Source organism: Agelaius tricolor, unplaced genomic scaffold, assembly GCF_023055355.1.
Source record: "Agelaius tricolor isolate 1412-34295 unplaced genomic scaffold, bAgeTri1.0.p SCAF_51, whole genome shotgun sequence".
Lineage (NCBI taxonomy): Eukaryota > Metazoa > Chordata > Aves > Passeriformes > Icteridae > Agelaius > Agelaius tricolor.
In genome coordinates, this window is record NW_027269311.1 from 589,214 (window position 1) to 601,961 (window position 12,748).

General features: G+C 50.1%; 1 protein-coding gene across 1 annotated transcript; it reads left to right on the forward strand.

Annotated features, from left to right (window-relative positions):
• The first annotated feature begins 2,312 nt into the window (after positions 1-2,312).
• LOC139604467 (olfactory receptor 14A16-like) lies at positions 2,313-3,245 on the forward strand. The gene has a single exon (XM_071455621.1). It carries the CDS (start codon positions 2,313-2,315, stop codon positions 3,243-3,245), a length of 933 nt encoding a protein of 310 aa, XP_071311722.1.
• Positions 3,246-12,748: the final 9,503 nt, after the last annotated feature.

Consider the following 12,748-nt stretch of genomic DNA (forward strand, 5'->3'; position numbering starts at 1 on the left):
TACAAAAAGATTTTTTTTATTTTATACAATTTTCATATATTTGTAGCTCTATAAATTACTATTACATAGTTATAAATCTATATTCCTTTTTTAGGTCTATTAAACTCTTAATGAAATAGTTTATTACTACTATATATTAGAGTATATAAAACTCATATATTATATAAGATTCTATTACTATTATATACATCTACAACTATATTCCTTTATTAACTTTAATATTTTCCCTAACCTTTTTCTTTGATTTTAGAAAAATAAGCTGATTGTCTAAATGCATTCCTGAAATACATATAGTATACAATACATATAGTATACAATACATATAGTATCCTGCATAGCCTTATTATCAGGAAGAGGACCTACAAGAAGAACATTTTGTTTTTTGACCAGAATGTGAGCAGTCATAACAAAAAGTGAAGGCAAAGAAGCCCTTGGACCTACTCCAATGGATTGAGGCAGGGGCGTGTAACTGGGGTAAGTGAATCTCCTATTGGATGTTCCTGTTAAATATCCTAATTAATCAACCTTAATAAATTGTTGAAATCAGGCCCCAGGTGTGCCCCATCCCCACTGGGACACCTGGAAGTTTCGAATTTATGTTTAGTTTTTACTTTGCTGTTCTAACACTATTGCAAGGGTTTTTTTGTTTTCTTTTTTGATTATAGACAACAAGGGGATGAGAGAAGCAGAACAGGAATTGTAATCCAAGAATCCCAGGACATTCTGAGTTGAAAGGGACACACAGGATCATCAAAGGAATGTTTGATCTTTTACAGGGACTGCAGAACTGTAAATTAAGTTGATCAGTGTCTCTGCTGGGAGCCTCCCAAAGGGCCCTCAGCCACTCCTCAGCCCTGCACAGCAGCAGCATCACCTTTGCAGGGCCCAGCAGGGCTCTCCTGAGCTGCCCTTGCCCAGCTGCACACAGAGCCTGCCCCAGCCAGGGCCCTGCACACAGGCAGGTTTCTGTAGGGCCCCAGCCAGGGCACGCAGGCTGGGATGGGCTCTGTGAGCGCTGCCAGGGACAAGGCTCCTCTCAGGAGGGAATGTCCAGGCCCAGGGAGATGCTCAGGGAAGGAGAGGGGGCTGGAGAGAGCAGGGCTGGGGCAGGAGGGCACTGTTGGTGTGTGGGAGGTGCCGGGCACAGCTGGGCACGGGAACACTGTCCTGAGTGCCTGGCTGTCTCTGCCCTGCCCTCTCAGGCACAGCACCACAACATCTGCTCTTGCTTCTGCCCTGCCCTGACATTGGCACTGTTATCTGCTGTTCTCAGGGAGGCTCTGGCATCTGCAGCAGCTGAGTCAGGCACTGCCCTTGGCATTCCTGCCAGGCAGGGCTGTCCATGGCAATGGGGTGTCCAAGCTTCCCTGGCACCTGTGGGGCTGTGGGCAAAGCAGTCCATGGCAAAGGGGAATGAGCTGAGCCCCCTCCCTGAGATCCCATCATGGGCACAGCCAGGGATCTCCTTGCTGTGCCCTGCCAGGCTCTGAGCTGCCCTCCTGGGTGCAGATCTGTGCCAGAGCCTCTGGGAGTTCCCTGAATGTCCCACGGGCAAGGGCAGAGCTGCCACAGCTGAGGAAATGCTGCTGGGTTTGCCCAGGGAGCCGTGAGTGTCCTTGGCACAAGGGGGTGCTGAGACCTTGCCCAGAGACCTTGAGAGAGGGTGAGACATTCAGGGATCCCTCTGCTCTGGGCAGGGTCTGGTTTATCCCAGGGTGACCCAGGAGTGTGACTGTGCTCTGATTGCAGCCAAAGGTGCAAAGCCAGGGCAGTTGGGAACAAGCCCATGCAGCCCCTCACCTTCCCTGAGCCACAGGGAATCCTTTGCCTCTCCCATCTCTCAGTGGCAAACTCTGAGTGCAGTAGAAATGCTGGGGATTTGTGACCTCACAGAGCCAGGAATGATGTATGGGTAAGAAAAAATTCTTTAAACCAGCACCTGCCACCCATGTCCTATAGAATTGGGAGTTCAGATGCTACCAAGACTTCCTGCATTAGGATTGATTCCCCTGACAAATCCTGAATATCCAGCCTTGTTCCTCTGCCAAATGGCCACAAACCCAGGGCAGTGGGGCAGGGATGGCTCCTCAAGAGCCCCCACGCACAGGCCTGGCTGCTCCTTGCACACTCAGCCAGCACAACTGGAGCTCAGGCAGGGACCTGGGTGAAGGTTTTCCCAGAGCAGGAACAAGGCTGGGTGAGTCCCAGCGGGGCAGTCTGCAGGGAATGGCCCAGGTTTGGCCCAAAGCAGCCTCTGCTGACTTGTCACTGTCCTTTCTCCATGAACAGGTGCCCATGTGCAGCCAGAGCAAATGTCCAACATCAGCTGCATCAGGCACTTCCTGCTGCTGGCATTGGCAGACACGCGGCAGCTGCAGCTCCTGCACTTCTGCCTCTTGCTGGGCATCTCCCTGGCTGCCCTCCTGGGCAACGGCCTCATCATCAGCGCCGTAGCCTGCGGCCACCACCTGCACACGCCCATGTTCTTCTTCCTGCTCAACCTGGCCCTCGCTGACCTGGGCTCCATCTGCACCACTGTCCCCAAAGCCATGCACAATTCCCTCTGGGACACCAGCAACATCTCCTACACTGGATGTGCTGCACAGCTCTTTTTCTTTCTGTTTTTCATCTCAGCAGAATTTTATCTCCTGACCATCATGTGCTACGACCGCTACGTGTCCATCTGCAAACCCCTGCACTACGGGACCCTCCTGGGCAGCAGAGCTTGTGCCCACATGGCAGCAGCTGCCTGGGCCAGTGCCTTTCTCTATTCACTGCTGCACACGGCCAATACATTTTCGCTGCCCCTGTGCCATGGCAATGCCCTGGGCCAGTTCTTCTGTGAAATCCCACAGATCCTCAAACTCTCCTGTTCAAACTTGTACCTCAGGGAACTTGGTCTCATTGTGGCTAGTCTTTGTTTAGCTTTTGGCTGTTTTGTGTTCATTGTTTTCTCCTATGTGCAGATCTTCAGGGCTGTGCTGAGGATCCCCTCTGAGCAGGGACGGCACAAAGCCTTTTCCACCTGCCTCCCTCACCTGGCTGTGGTGTCCTTGTATATCAGCACTGGCACATTTGCTCACCTGAAGCCCCCCTTCCTGTCCTCCCCATCCCTGGATCTGGCCCTATCAGTTCTGTACTCGGTGGTGCCTCCAGCCCTGAACCCCCTCATCTACAGCCTGAGGAACCAGGAGCTCAAGGCTGCAGTGTGGAGACTGATGACAGGATGGTTTCGCAAACATTAAACTGTTGGCCAGTTTCTACAAATCACTTGTAATATAAGTTATCTTTGATCCTTCTTGTTCATTTAATTTTGGAGGTTCTTTTCCTTTGTTTTAGTATTGTTATATTGTCAAAAAAAGAAATGTCAATCTTTGTGCCATTTCTCATTTTGTTTCTCTCCACCTTCCCTGTGACTACACACTGGGTCAGTGAGGGGTTGTGCTCTCAATGGCTTTAAAGGAACTAAAGCAAATCCCAGCAGAGTTTTCTGCAGAGATGCCCTTGTGTTGCCTTCTCTGGAGCTGCAGCAGCAATGTCTGTGTGCAGAGCTGGGGCAGATCAGTGCTGGCCCAGCAGCTGTGCCCAGCAGCAGCAGCAGCAGCACTTGGTGTTGCCAGTGCTGCTGCCGTGGCCCTGCCCCGCTGCCCTGGTGGCCCTGGTGTTGCTGCAGGGCCTGAGTGCTCTCGGGGCCGGGCACAGCCCTGGGGGTGGCAGTGCCGGGGCTGCAGCAGGGACAGGCCATGGGCACTGCTGGGGCAGCGCTGAGGCCTCAGGCCAGGCCCTGGGGGCTCCAGGCTCCTTGCCCAGGCTCTCTCAAGAACACGGCCAGGCCAATGCTCAGCACAGAAACCCCCGTGAGCAGCCCCAGGCTGGCCGTGGGCAGGCTGGGGGCAAACAGCATGGCTGGGGCTCTGCAAGGGCCCTGGGGCAGACGGGAGGGAGCAGCAGAGCAGGGGCTGATCCATGCCCAGTGCGCTGCACAGCCCAGGGCAGCGTCCCAGAGCCTCCTCATGCAGCTGCCAACAACATCCCCCCTCTGCAGCCCTGGCCTCTCCCCCAGCTCACACAGGTGCCCCATCCTTGCAGGCACACACACGGCAGCACTGCCTCAGCAGCCCCTGTTTGCATTGCACACAGCAGGGGCAGCACCCCCATGCTGTTGCTGTGGGGACATGAACCTGAGGGAGAACAAATGCCATCAGCCCCTGGGGCCAGCAAGGCCTGGGGGACACCAGGGAAACCACTCAGCTTTGTCCTGGCCTCTGCACTCAGCCAGAAAGTTTGTTCCCATCAGCTGGGAGTTTCCTGTGCCACTGCAGACGCTGCTGCTCAGAGCCAGGGCTGCCTGGCAGCCACCCCCAAACTGCCCTGACCATTTCCTTTGCCTCACCTTTGTTTTCTTTACTCTTCCTTGGTCCAGATTTCTTCCTGCTGCCCACCCCTGTTCCCTGCCCTGCAAACAGCCCATCCCGGTTTGCCCTTTCCTCTCTGGCCCCACTCCCCATTGCAGTTCCTGACTTGGCACCATGGGAATGTCCCCCAGGCTTCTTGGCCACCTGGGCACGCTGCTGCCTCATGTCCAGCCTGCTGTCCATCAGTCCCTGCAGGTCCCTTTCTGCCTGGCTGCTCTCCAGCCACTCGGTCCCCAGCCTGTAGTGCTGCAGGGGTTGTTGTGGCCAAAGTGCAGGGCCTGGCACTGGGACTTGTTAAACCTCACCTTGTTGGATTTGGGCCCTGGATCCAGCCTGTCCAGGGCCCTGTGCAGAGCCCTCCTGCCCTCCAGCAGATCCACACTCACACCCAGCTTGGTGTCATCTGCAAATTTGCTGATGATGGACTCAATCCCCTCATCCAGATCATCAATGCAGATATTGAAATCCACGCAGGCTGGCTCTGATCCCTGGGCCATCCTGTGGGTGCCCTGTGGTGGCACTCAAGGTGATCTGTTCCATAACCTTGCCGGGCACCCAGGTCAGGCTGACAGGCCTGGAGTTCCCCAGCTCCTCCTGCCAGCCCTTCCTGGGGATGGGCTCACCCTGGCACCTCCAGTGCTCTGGGCCCTCCCTGCTGAGCCAGGACTGATGGTAAATGATGGAGAGCAGATTGGGGAGCTCATCCCCAGCTCCCTCATCCCCCTAGGATGGATCCCATCTGCTCCCATACACCTGTGAGCATCTGAGTGGCTCAGCAGGTCAGCAGCTGCTTCCTCCTGGATTCCAGGGGGCTGTTCTGCTCCCTGTGCCCATCGACCAGCTCAGGAGAACACTTGTCCTGAGGAAAACCTGTCCTAATTCTGAAAAAATATACCTGAGACAAACAAGGTGTTAAGTAGCTCAGACTTTTCTTTATCTTTTCTTACTATATTCTCCACTGCATCCAACAACGAGTAGATGTTCTTCTCCTACCTTTTGGTATAAATTTTTATAAAAACTCTTTTTTTTCCTTACAGAAACCACCAGATTAAGTTCTAATTGAACTTTGACTTCTATAATTTTCTTTCTGTATAATCTAAGGACATCCTTAAACACTTCCTGAGTTTCTGGTCCTTTTTCCCTCTGAGTTCTCACAAAATCTCCATGTGGAGCCAGCCAGCTCATTTTCCTCTCTAGCTCATCTTTTGCCATCCTGGGACAGGCTGCTCCTTCCTCCTTAAGATTACTATATTGAAGCTTGTCCATTCTTCCTGGACCTCTTTGTTCTTAAGGTCTGTTTCCCTTTAAAAAATCAGGACCTGATTCAGTAGTCCCCAAATTTGCATCCTGAATAGGCCAAAGTCTGCCCTTCCTAATTCCAGTCCAGAAGTTCTGTTGCTGCCCCTCCTTCTTTCACAGAACATGGAAAACTTGATTATTTCATGGTCACTGTGCCCCAGGCAGCCTCTGAGCCCCACATCTGCCCCCAGCCCTTCTCTGTTTGTGAACAGCAGCAGACAGAGCTTTCCTTGGCAGTGGGAGTGTTACCAAAAATTCGGTAAAATGAAAACTCCTTAACCCCAGTGTAGCACTAAGAAGCAGCATTCTTTATTCAGCTGGATGCACGGGGGAGAGCTCCTCCCAAAGCCCTGCAGGTTGAGTACAGGAAAGTTTCTGTTTATATTCTCTATTTTGCTCACATATTCATTGATTGTCCTGGACTAAACATACATATGATAATCATTTCCCCAAAATCATTAACATATTCCCCCTCCCCCTTTACCCATGTGTTCTTCTGTCCTGGGGATCTCTCTGGTGGTCCCTGGTGGTCGTGGAGCCCAATGTTCCAGTGGGCCTGGCTGAGCTGGCAGGACCCTGAGGCTGCTGAACTTCCAGTTCCCCTTCTCACACAATGGGCCTTGTGTGGTTTCCATAGGCCTGGGGATGTGGAGAACAAGCTGGTAACATGAGATCACAGAGTGGGTAATGTGAGGTCATTGAGAAGCTGTGACATCATAGACTGCCTCTGTGACATCAGAGACCAGCTGTGTGACATTAGAGAAGGGGCTGTGAGCTCACAGAGCAGGCTGTGCCATCCCAGAGGGGCTGTGTGCCATCCCAGCAGGGCTGTGTCAGGTCACTGGGTTGGTCACTCGGCCCCAGCTCCCCCTCACAGTTTCTCCCAACAAGTCCAATGCTGTCCATGCCCAGCGGGGTCCCTGTCCCCCGGGATCCCCCCGGCCCACCTGGAGCCACAGCCTCCACCAAAGGATGTTCCACAGGATCCACCCCAGAGCCTGACATGGGGACAAGGGGCCAGGGCTGTGTGACCAGGACATCAAGGACGGGGATTATCCAGGTCACTGTGGCCTGGCTTGGGTTGCCCAGGGCAGGAAAGATGTCTGGCAGCTGGAGCAGGGTCTGGGAAGGGCCTCCAAGGTGGGGCTGGAGCCCTTGGGCTGTGAGCAGAGGCTGAGGGAGCTGGGCTTGTCCAGCCCAGAGCAGGGAAGGCTGAGGGGCTCCTCATCCCAGCCTGGCAGTGCCAGCGAGGAGGGGATGGAGAACACAGAGCCAGGCTCTTCACCGGGGGCCTGGTGGGAGACAAAAGCCAATGGGTGGAAGGGGAAAGAGGGGAGATCAGGCAGGACAGGAGGAGATGAAATGAGTCAGGCTGGTTTCAGCATTTCCTCAGCACCAAGAGCAGCCTGACCTCCCTTCTCCATCCACCACTGACAGCTTTGCAAATCAGAAACTGCTGGAGCTATTTCGCCCCCACTCCAAGACGATCATCCTGATACAAGAACTTGATTGTGTTTATATCTATCACAGAACCATGCTTGTCTAAAATTAATTCTAGTATGGAAATCACTTGTGAATGGTGGACTCATCAGGCACGGCTGGGACATTGCACATGGCTCAGGGAAGAGTGAGATTGTTATAAAATTGTGTCCTGTTCAACCATGGTCGGTTGGCCATGAAGAGAAACTTTCTGTTCCTCTGAGTCTCAGCAGTTCCTGACCCCCAAAGGACACAAACCTGATGAGTTATGGTTCCCACTCCAGTGGTGGCAGCTGCACCTCCCTCCATCCCGAGAGCAGAGCTCCCTTGTCCCAGAGAGTCCCTGGCAATGCAGGGATGAAGGAAACAGGACAGGCTGTGGGGATCAGGGGCAGGGCAGAGCCAGGGAGAAGAATGACTTTTGCATTGGATGGAGCTGTGCCTTCCCTTGGCTTTGCTGTCTGACAAGAAATGAACATCCCTCTGTGTCTCGGGCAGCTCCTTCTGCAAGGAAAGCAGGTGGGAGTTGGAGCCAAGGAGCTGAAAGCTGCAGGTGCAGCCTGGGCTGGAGGGAGCTCAGATTTGCACAAGGCTGCTCTGAGTGCCAGGGCTTGGATGGGGGAAATGGTGGGGTGGGGGTAGGGACAGAGTCTGATTGATTGTCAGCCAGGAAGGGTCTTGATTTTCATATCTATTCAAACTGGATGAGGAGGTACTTGGATTTAATGTCAGTTGGAGATTGCACATGTCAATGAATTAACAGGGGAAAAAACCTAAACAGGACCTAAAAAAAATCTTTTCTCACTGTCCTTTTAAATATATTGCATTCACTTTGGATATACTACTGAGATCTGTCTAATTAACCACATATGATTTGAAAATTAAAATCAAATGATTCCCAGAGGCTTGCCTTGTTCAGGTGTTCTGAATGTTCATGAGCCCTGGGACACTGAATTCCTGCACTGAAGAGCTGAAGGCTGAACAAGCCTCTGGAGCAGGGAAATTCAGCAGCAGCCTCCAAGTTGCTGAGGATGTCAGCAGCTCCCAGTGAGGCCATCCCTGCCCAGAGAGCGTGGGGGAATGGGCAGACAAGGAGAGCGTCCCTGGGGCTGGGGCAGCACAACTCAGAGGCACCAGCGGCTCCAGCTGGGCAATGGAGTGTGGAATGTGGCTGGGAAAGCCCTGCCTGGGCTGGGCCAAGCAGGACACACAAGCCCTGACTCCCATCCACTAAACAACTCTCTCAAGGAGACATTTAAAAGGATCTAATATTGTTTGTATACTCTGAATTGGACTCCCTGGAGAAATACCAAGAAAGATTCTCAGGAGCTCAAAAGAACAAAACAGGCACTACTGGGAGCTTGGGAAAATCAGAGAAACTTTGGCAAATGGTTTATTATGACACAGTAGTGGTTTTAGTTTGTTAATTTAAGATTTTTCTAATATTGAGATTTCTTAATCAATGTATTGATGAGTGTGGTGAGTTTTAGTGTTGGTTAATTATTTATGTATTTATTTTGTTGTGAGATAGGATTACGGGAAAGGTAAACTAGACCTAACATTTTAAGAGGGTATAAAGAAATTTTTATTAAAAGTAAATTGAAAAAGAAAAAAGTAGTAAGAATTAAAATAAACCCTTTAGAACAGTTTTTTTTTCTTTAAAACTTTTTCTTTTTACTGACAATGTAAAGTAAGTAAACTTAAAATTTCTAGTTCGTTTACTATTTCTAGAATAGTCTTTTTTTAGTTTACTTTGGGAGAGAAGTTTTGCTTGCTAAGTTTATGGAGATTTTTTTACAACAAGAAAATTTTTTTTTTTGTGGTTCTTAATTCTATCATGGATAACAGTTGTCTGGGGAACTTTGTTCTTGTGAAGTTGTTTTTATTGCTACAAGCTTTTTTACAGCTTGTAGATGGGCCATGTCAACTTATGGGGTGTTGTTTTAAAGATGGATTCTTTAAGGGTAAAAGTTTTTATTTTTTACTTTTAAAATTATTTTTATCTCTGGGAATAGAGATCTTCTCTTGGGGATAATGGATTACTTGGATTTTTTTTCCCTCCTGTTTAAACTTTTGATGAAATTACAGTTATTTTAACATTTGTTTATTTTATTATGGAGGGGATTTTTTGATACTAATTGTAATTTTTTTTTTAAAGTTTTTTGTGTTATAAAGAAAAAGAATTTTTTCATTATAGTTTACAAGAGTATTTTAGTTTTTAGATTAAGGTATTTTTTCTTCTTTTTTATTTGGGATTTAATTTCTCCTTTACTGACTTTAATGGTTTTATATATATATTTTTATATGCTGGTATTTTGTTTTTTTCTTTTACTCGATGGAGCAATGAAGTATTGAAAGGATTAACACCTGACCTGCCAGTAACTTGTGGTGGAAGTTGCGGTTGGGTTGTGTTAGGATTGGTTTTAGGGTTGGTTTTGGGGATTTTTTTGTGTTTAATTTTAGTTGTAGGGTTATTTTGTGTGGGTGGTAGGTTGTAGGGGTTTTTAGTTTTAGTTGTGTTGGGGGGAGGGGACTTAATGGTAAGATTTTAATGGTTGTGGCTGGCTCTGTTCTGGTTGGGGTTTTGTATCCTCTTTTATTTTCCTGTTTGGGAGTTGTTGGGGTTTGGTTTGGTCAGAATGGGGCCGATGGGGGGGGCAGCCTGGGGAGGGGGAAAGGGGCTCAGCCCATGGCAGGGTTGCTTGGTTTGGTTTGGTTTGGTTTGGTTTGGTTTGGTTTGGTTGAGATGGGGGCCAAGGCCAGGGCCCACTGCTTCTTTGTTGACTGGAAAGAAAGAGGAGGTTCCTGGGTTTTTTCATCTTTAACATTTGTGTTTCACAGAGGCATGTTCAGTATCTCAGTGGTTTAACAGATTGTCAGTTTCACAGAAAGTTTCATATTACATTTTAAAATTCTTTTCATATCAAATTATGACAAACATTCAACCAACAAAAACACTTTTTAAAGCATTGACTTGGCCCATTCAACTTCACAAATTCTAAACCTGTTCAATTTAATGTTAATCAAAATTTACAGGAGCACAGAAATAGAAGACACAGAAAGAGAGAAAGACATAAAAGATACAGAGAAGCACACACACAGCTACCAACTCCTGGATTCCAGCAGTGTTCAGATGGAAATTCCAAGGGGATCCAGGGTCAAGATGTGTGCTTGCCTTGTGGTCAGCCTTCAATACCCCTTGGTCTCCCTGGGCCCTTCCCCCAGGTGGGGCTTGGGCTCATTTGGTCCCTCAGGAGCTGGGCTGGGGCTGCAGAGGTGGCTGTGGAGCATTGCCTGTGCTGTGCCAGGGACTGGCAGCCACTGCTGGGCTGGGATAGAGGCTCTGGGGGGATTGGGGTTCCAGGGCAGGGCAGGGCTGGGGTTCCAGGGCAGGGCAAGGCTGGACCTGCCCCTTCCTCCCCCACACACAGAATGTTTCCAGTCAACAATCTCCGCCAGTCTCTCACAACAGGGAATGTTGGAGGTGCAATCCAAATTCTACTTATGGGTGCCTGGAGGAGAACAGTTCTTTCCTATAGGAAGGAAAGCAGAGAGTCCAGTGTTTAGAAGGTACGTGAGAGCCTCACTAGGGAAAGGCCAGCCAGACTTGTCAGGAATGGCAGATTTTGTCTGGGAGCAGTTGTTGGATTTAGGGAAGGTAGAACCCAGTCTTGGCCATGGATGCCTGAGAAGCAGGACAGTTCTTTTCCATAGGAAGGAAAGCACACAGCATTCCCCAGTGTTTAAGGGACAGAGGGGAGGTGACCCTTGTGAAACCACTGCCAGCCAGACTTGTCCTGGCAATACTCCTATGGGAACAATCACTGGATATAAGGAAATTTGGAGGTGAAATCCTAATTCTGGCCATGGGTGCCTGGAGAAGAAGGACAGTTCTTTTCCATTGGGAAGGAAAGCATGGAACCCCAGTGCTTCAGAGCAGATGAGAAGAGACCTTCAACATGCCAAGGTCAGCTGGACCAGTCAGGTGGCCCCTGGGGGGCCAAACCAGCCAAACCTGTTCCATGTTCTTTTGGTTTTATGGCGCCCATAGTGTCACAATGGCTCCTTGGACCCATGGGGCCCTGCAGTGTCATAATGGTGATTTCATTCCATGGGGTCCAGCAGTGTCACAATAGACCCTTCTTTTGATTGGGTTCTACAGTGTCCCAGTGGCCCCAAGGTTTCATAAAAAAGTGTCACAATGGTCCCAATGATTCCATGAGGCCCTGCAGTGTCACAATGGTCTCCATGCTTCCCCAGGCCCCACAATGAACATGGGACTCCTCAGTTCCATGAGCCCTGCAATGTCACAATGGACCTTTGGACCCTGGGGGTTTGTGGTGTCACAATGGTCTCCTTTGGCTCCACAGTGTCACAATGGCCCAATGATGGCACAAGGCCCCACAGTGTCACAATGGACCTTTGGTCTCACAGGGCCCCACAGTGTCACAATGGTCCCTTGGTCTCACAGGGCCCCACAGTGTCACAATGCTCCCTTGGTTCCATGGGCCCTGTGCTGCTGCATTCCCCCCTCCCCTTCTCAGGCCGCCCTGCCAGCTGAGAAATGCTCCTTGGGGCTCGGCCTTGGCCAACAGCCCCTGGGCTCAGCTCCTCTGCAGCTCATCCCAAACACTGTCTGCTCCAGGCACTGCTGCTGCCCAACCAGCTCCTGCTTTCTGTAGGAGCAGCCCTGGGAACTGCTTTTGTTCCCTCAGTGGCACAACATCCCTGTTCTCACACTGCCAAAGAAAGCTGCTGATGCCAAGTGTTGCCAGGATGAGCCATTGCTGGGACTGAAGCCCCTCTCTTGGGGCCCTGCAAACAGCGCTCCAAAAGGAGCCCTTGGAGCTCTCCTGGGCCAGCGACTCCCTCTGAGTGGGGCCTCTCCCAGCCGGGAACTCTCCCGTTTGCTGCACTTGAGATCCCCAACAACGACGGAGCCTGGGCCGATCCCCCCACTCCTCCAGGCTCAACCCTTCACCCGCTGGGGAGATGCCAAAGGATCCACAGGGAGCATTTCCTGCCCTCAGGGGAATTTCTCCCAGGTGTCTTGCACTGACTCTTTGTGTCTGGGTGCACACAGGAGTGCCTGTGCTGGGGAAATGTGGCAGAAATGCTGCTCTCTGAGGGGTCTGAGTGCCTTGTATAGCTGAGTCAGTCAGGCCTGCCTGTTAAGTGCTGCTAAGAGTTGTTCTTTTGCTAAGTTGTTAAGTTTAATCTAAGTTATAAGCTAGGTTCAATAATGTCAACTATTATTCCTCTGTTAAATTGCTACATCATAGGTTTTAAGTTAGGTTAAATACTGTTTAGTGTTGTTCTTTGCTAAATTGTGAAGATGAAGGTGTCAGTTAAGGTTAAGGTAAAAGTTACGTCCTGTTAAGTTTGATCTCTGTAAGATTTTAGGCCATATTCCTTTTATCCTTGCCCTCACTGTTCCTTGTCACACACACAGGGACAGTTCTCGATTAATTTCTGGTTTGACTGTCTGGATTCTGTTTGATTTTGTTGTTCCTTTGTTTCCTTGGTGTGCCTGAAGTGTCCAGTCAGGAGCAGAG

Excerpts from the sequence above, each read along its gene's own strand:
- LOC139604467 (XM_071455621.1), top strand. The coding sequence starts at position 2,313 with ATGTCCAACATCAGCTGCATCAGGCACTTCCTGCTGCTGGCATTGGCA.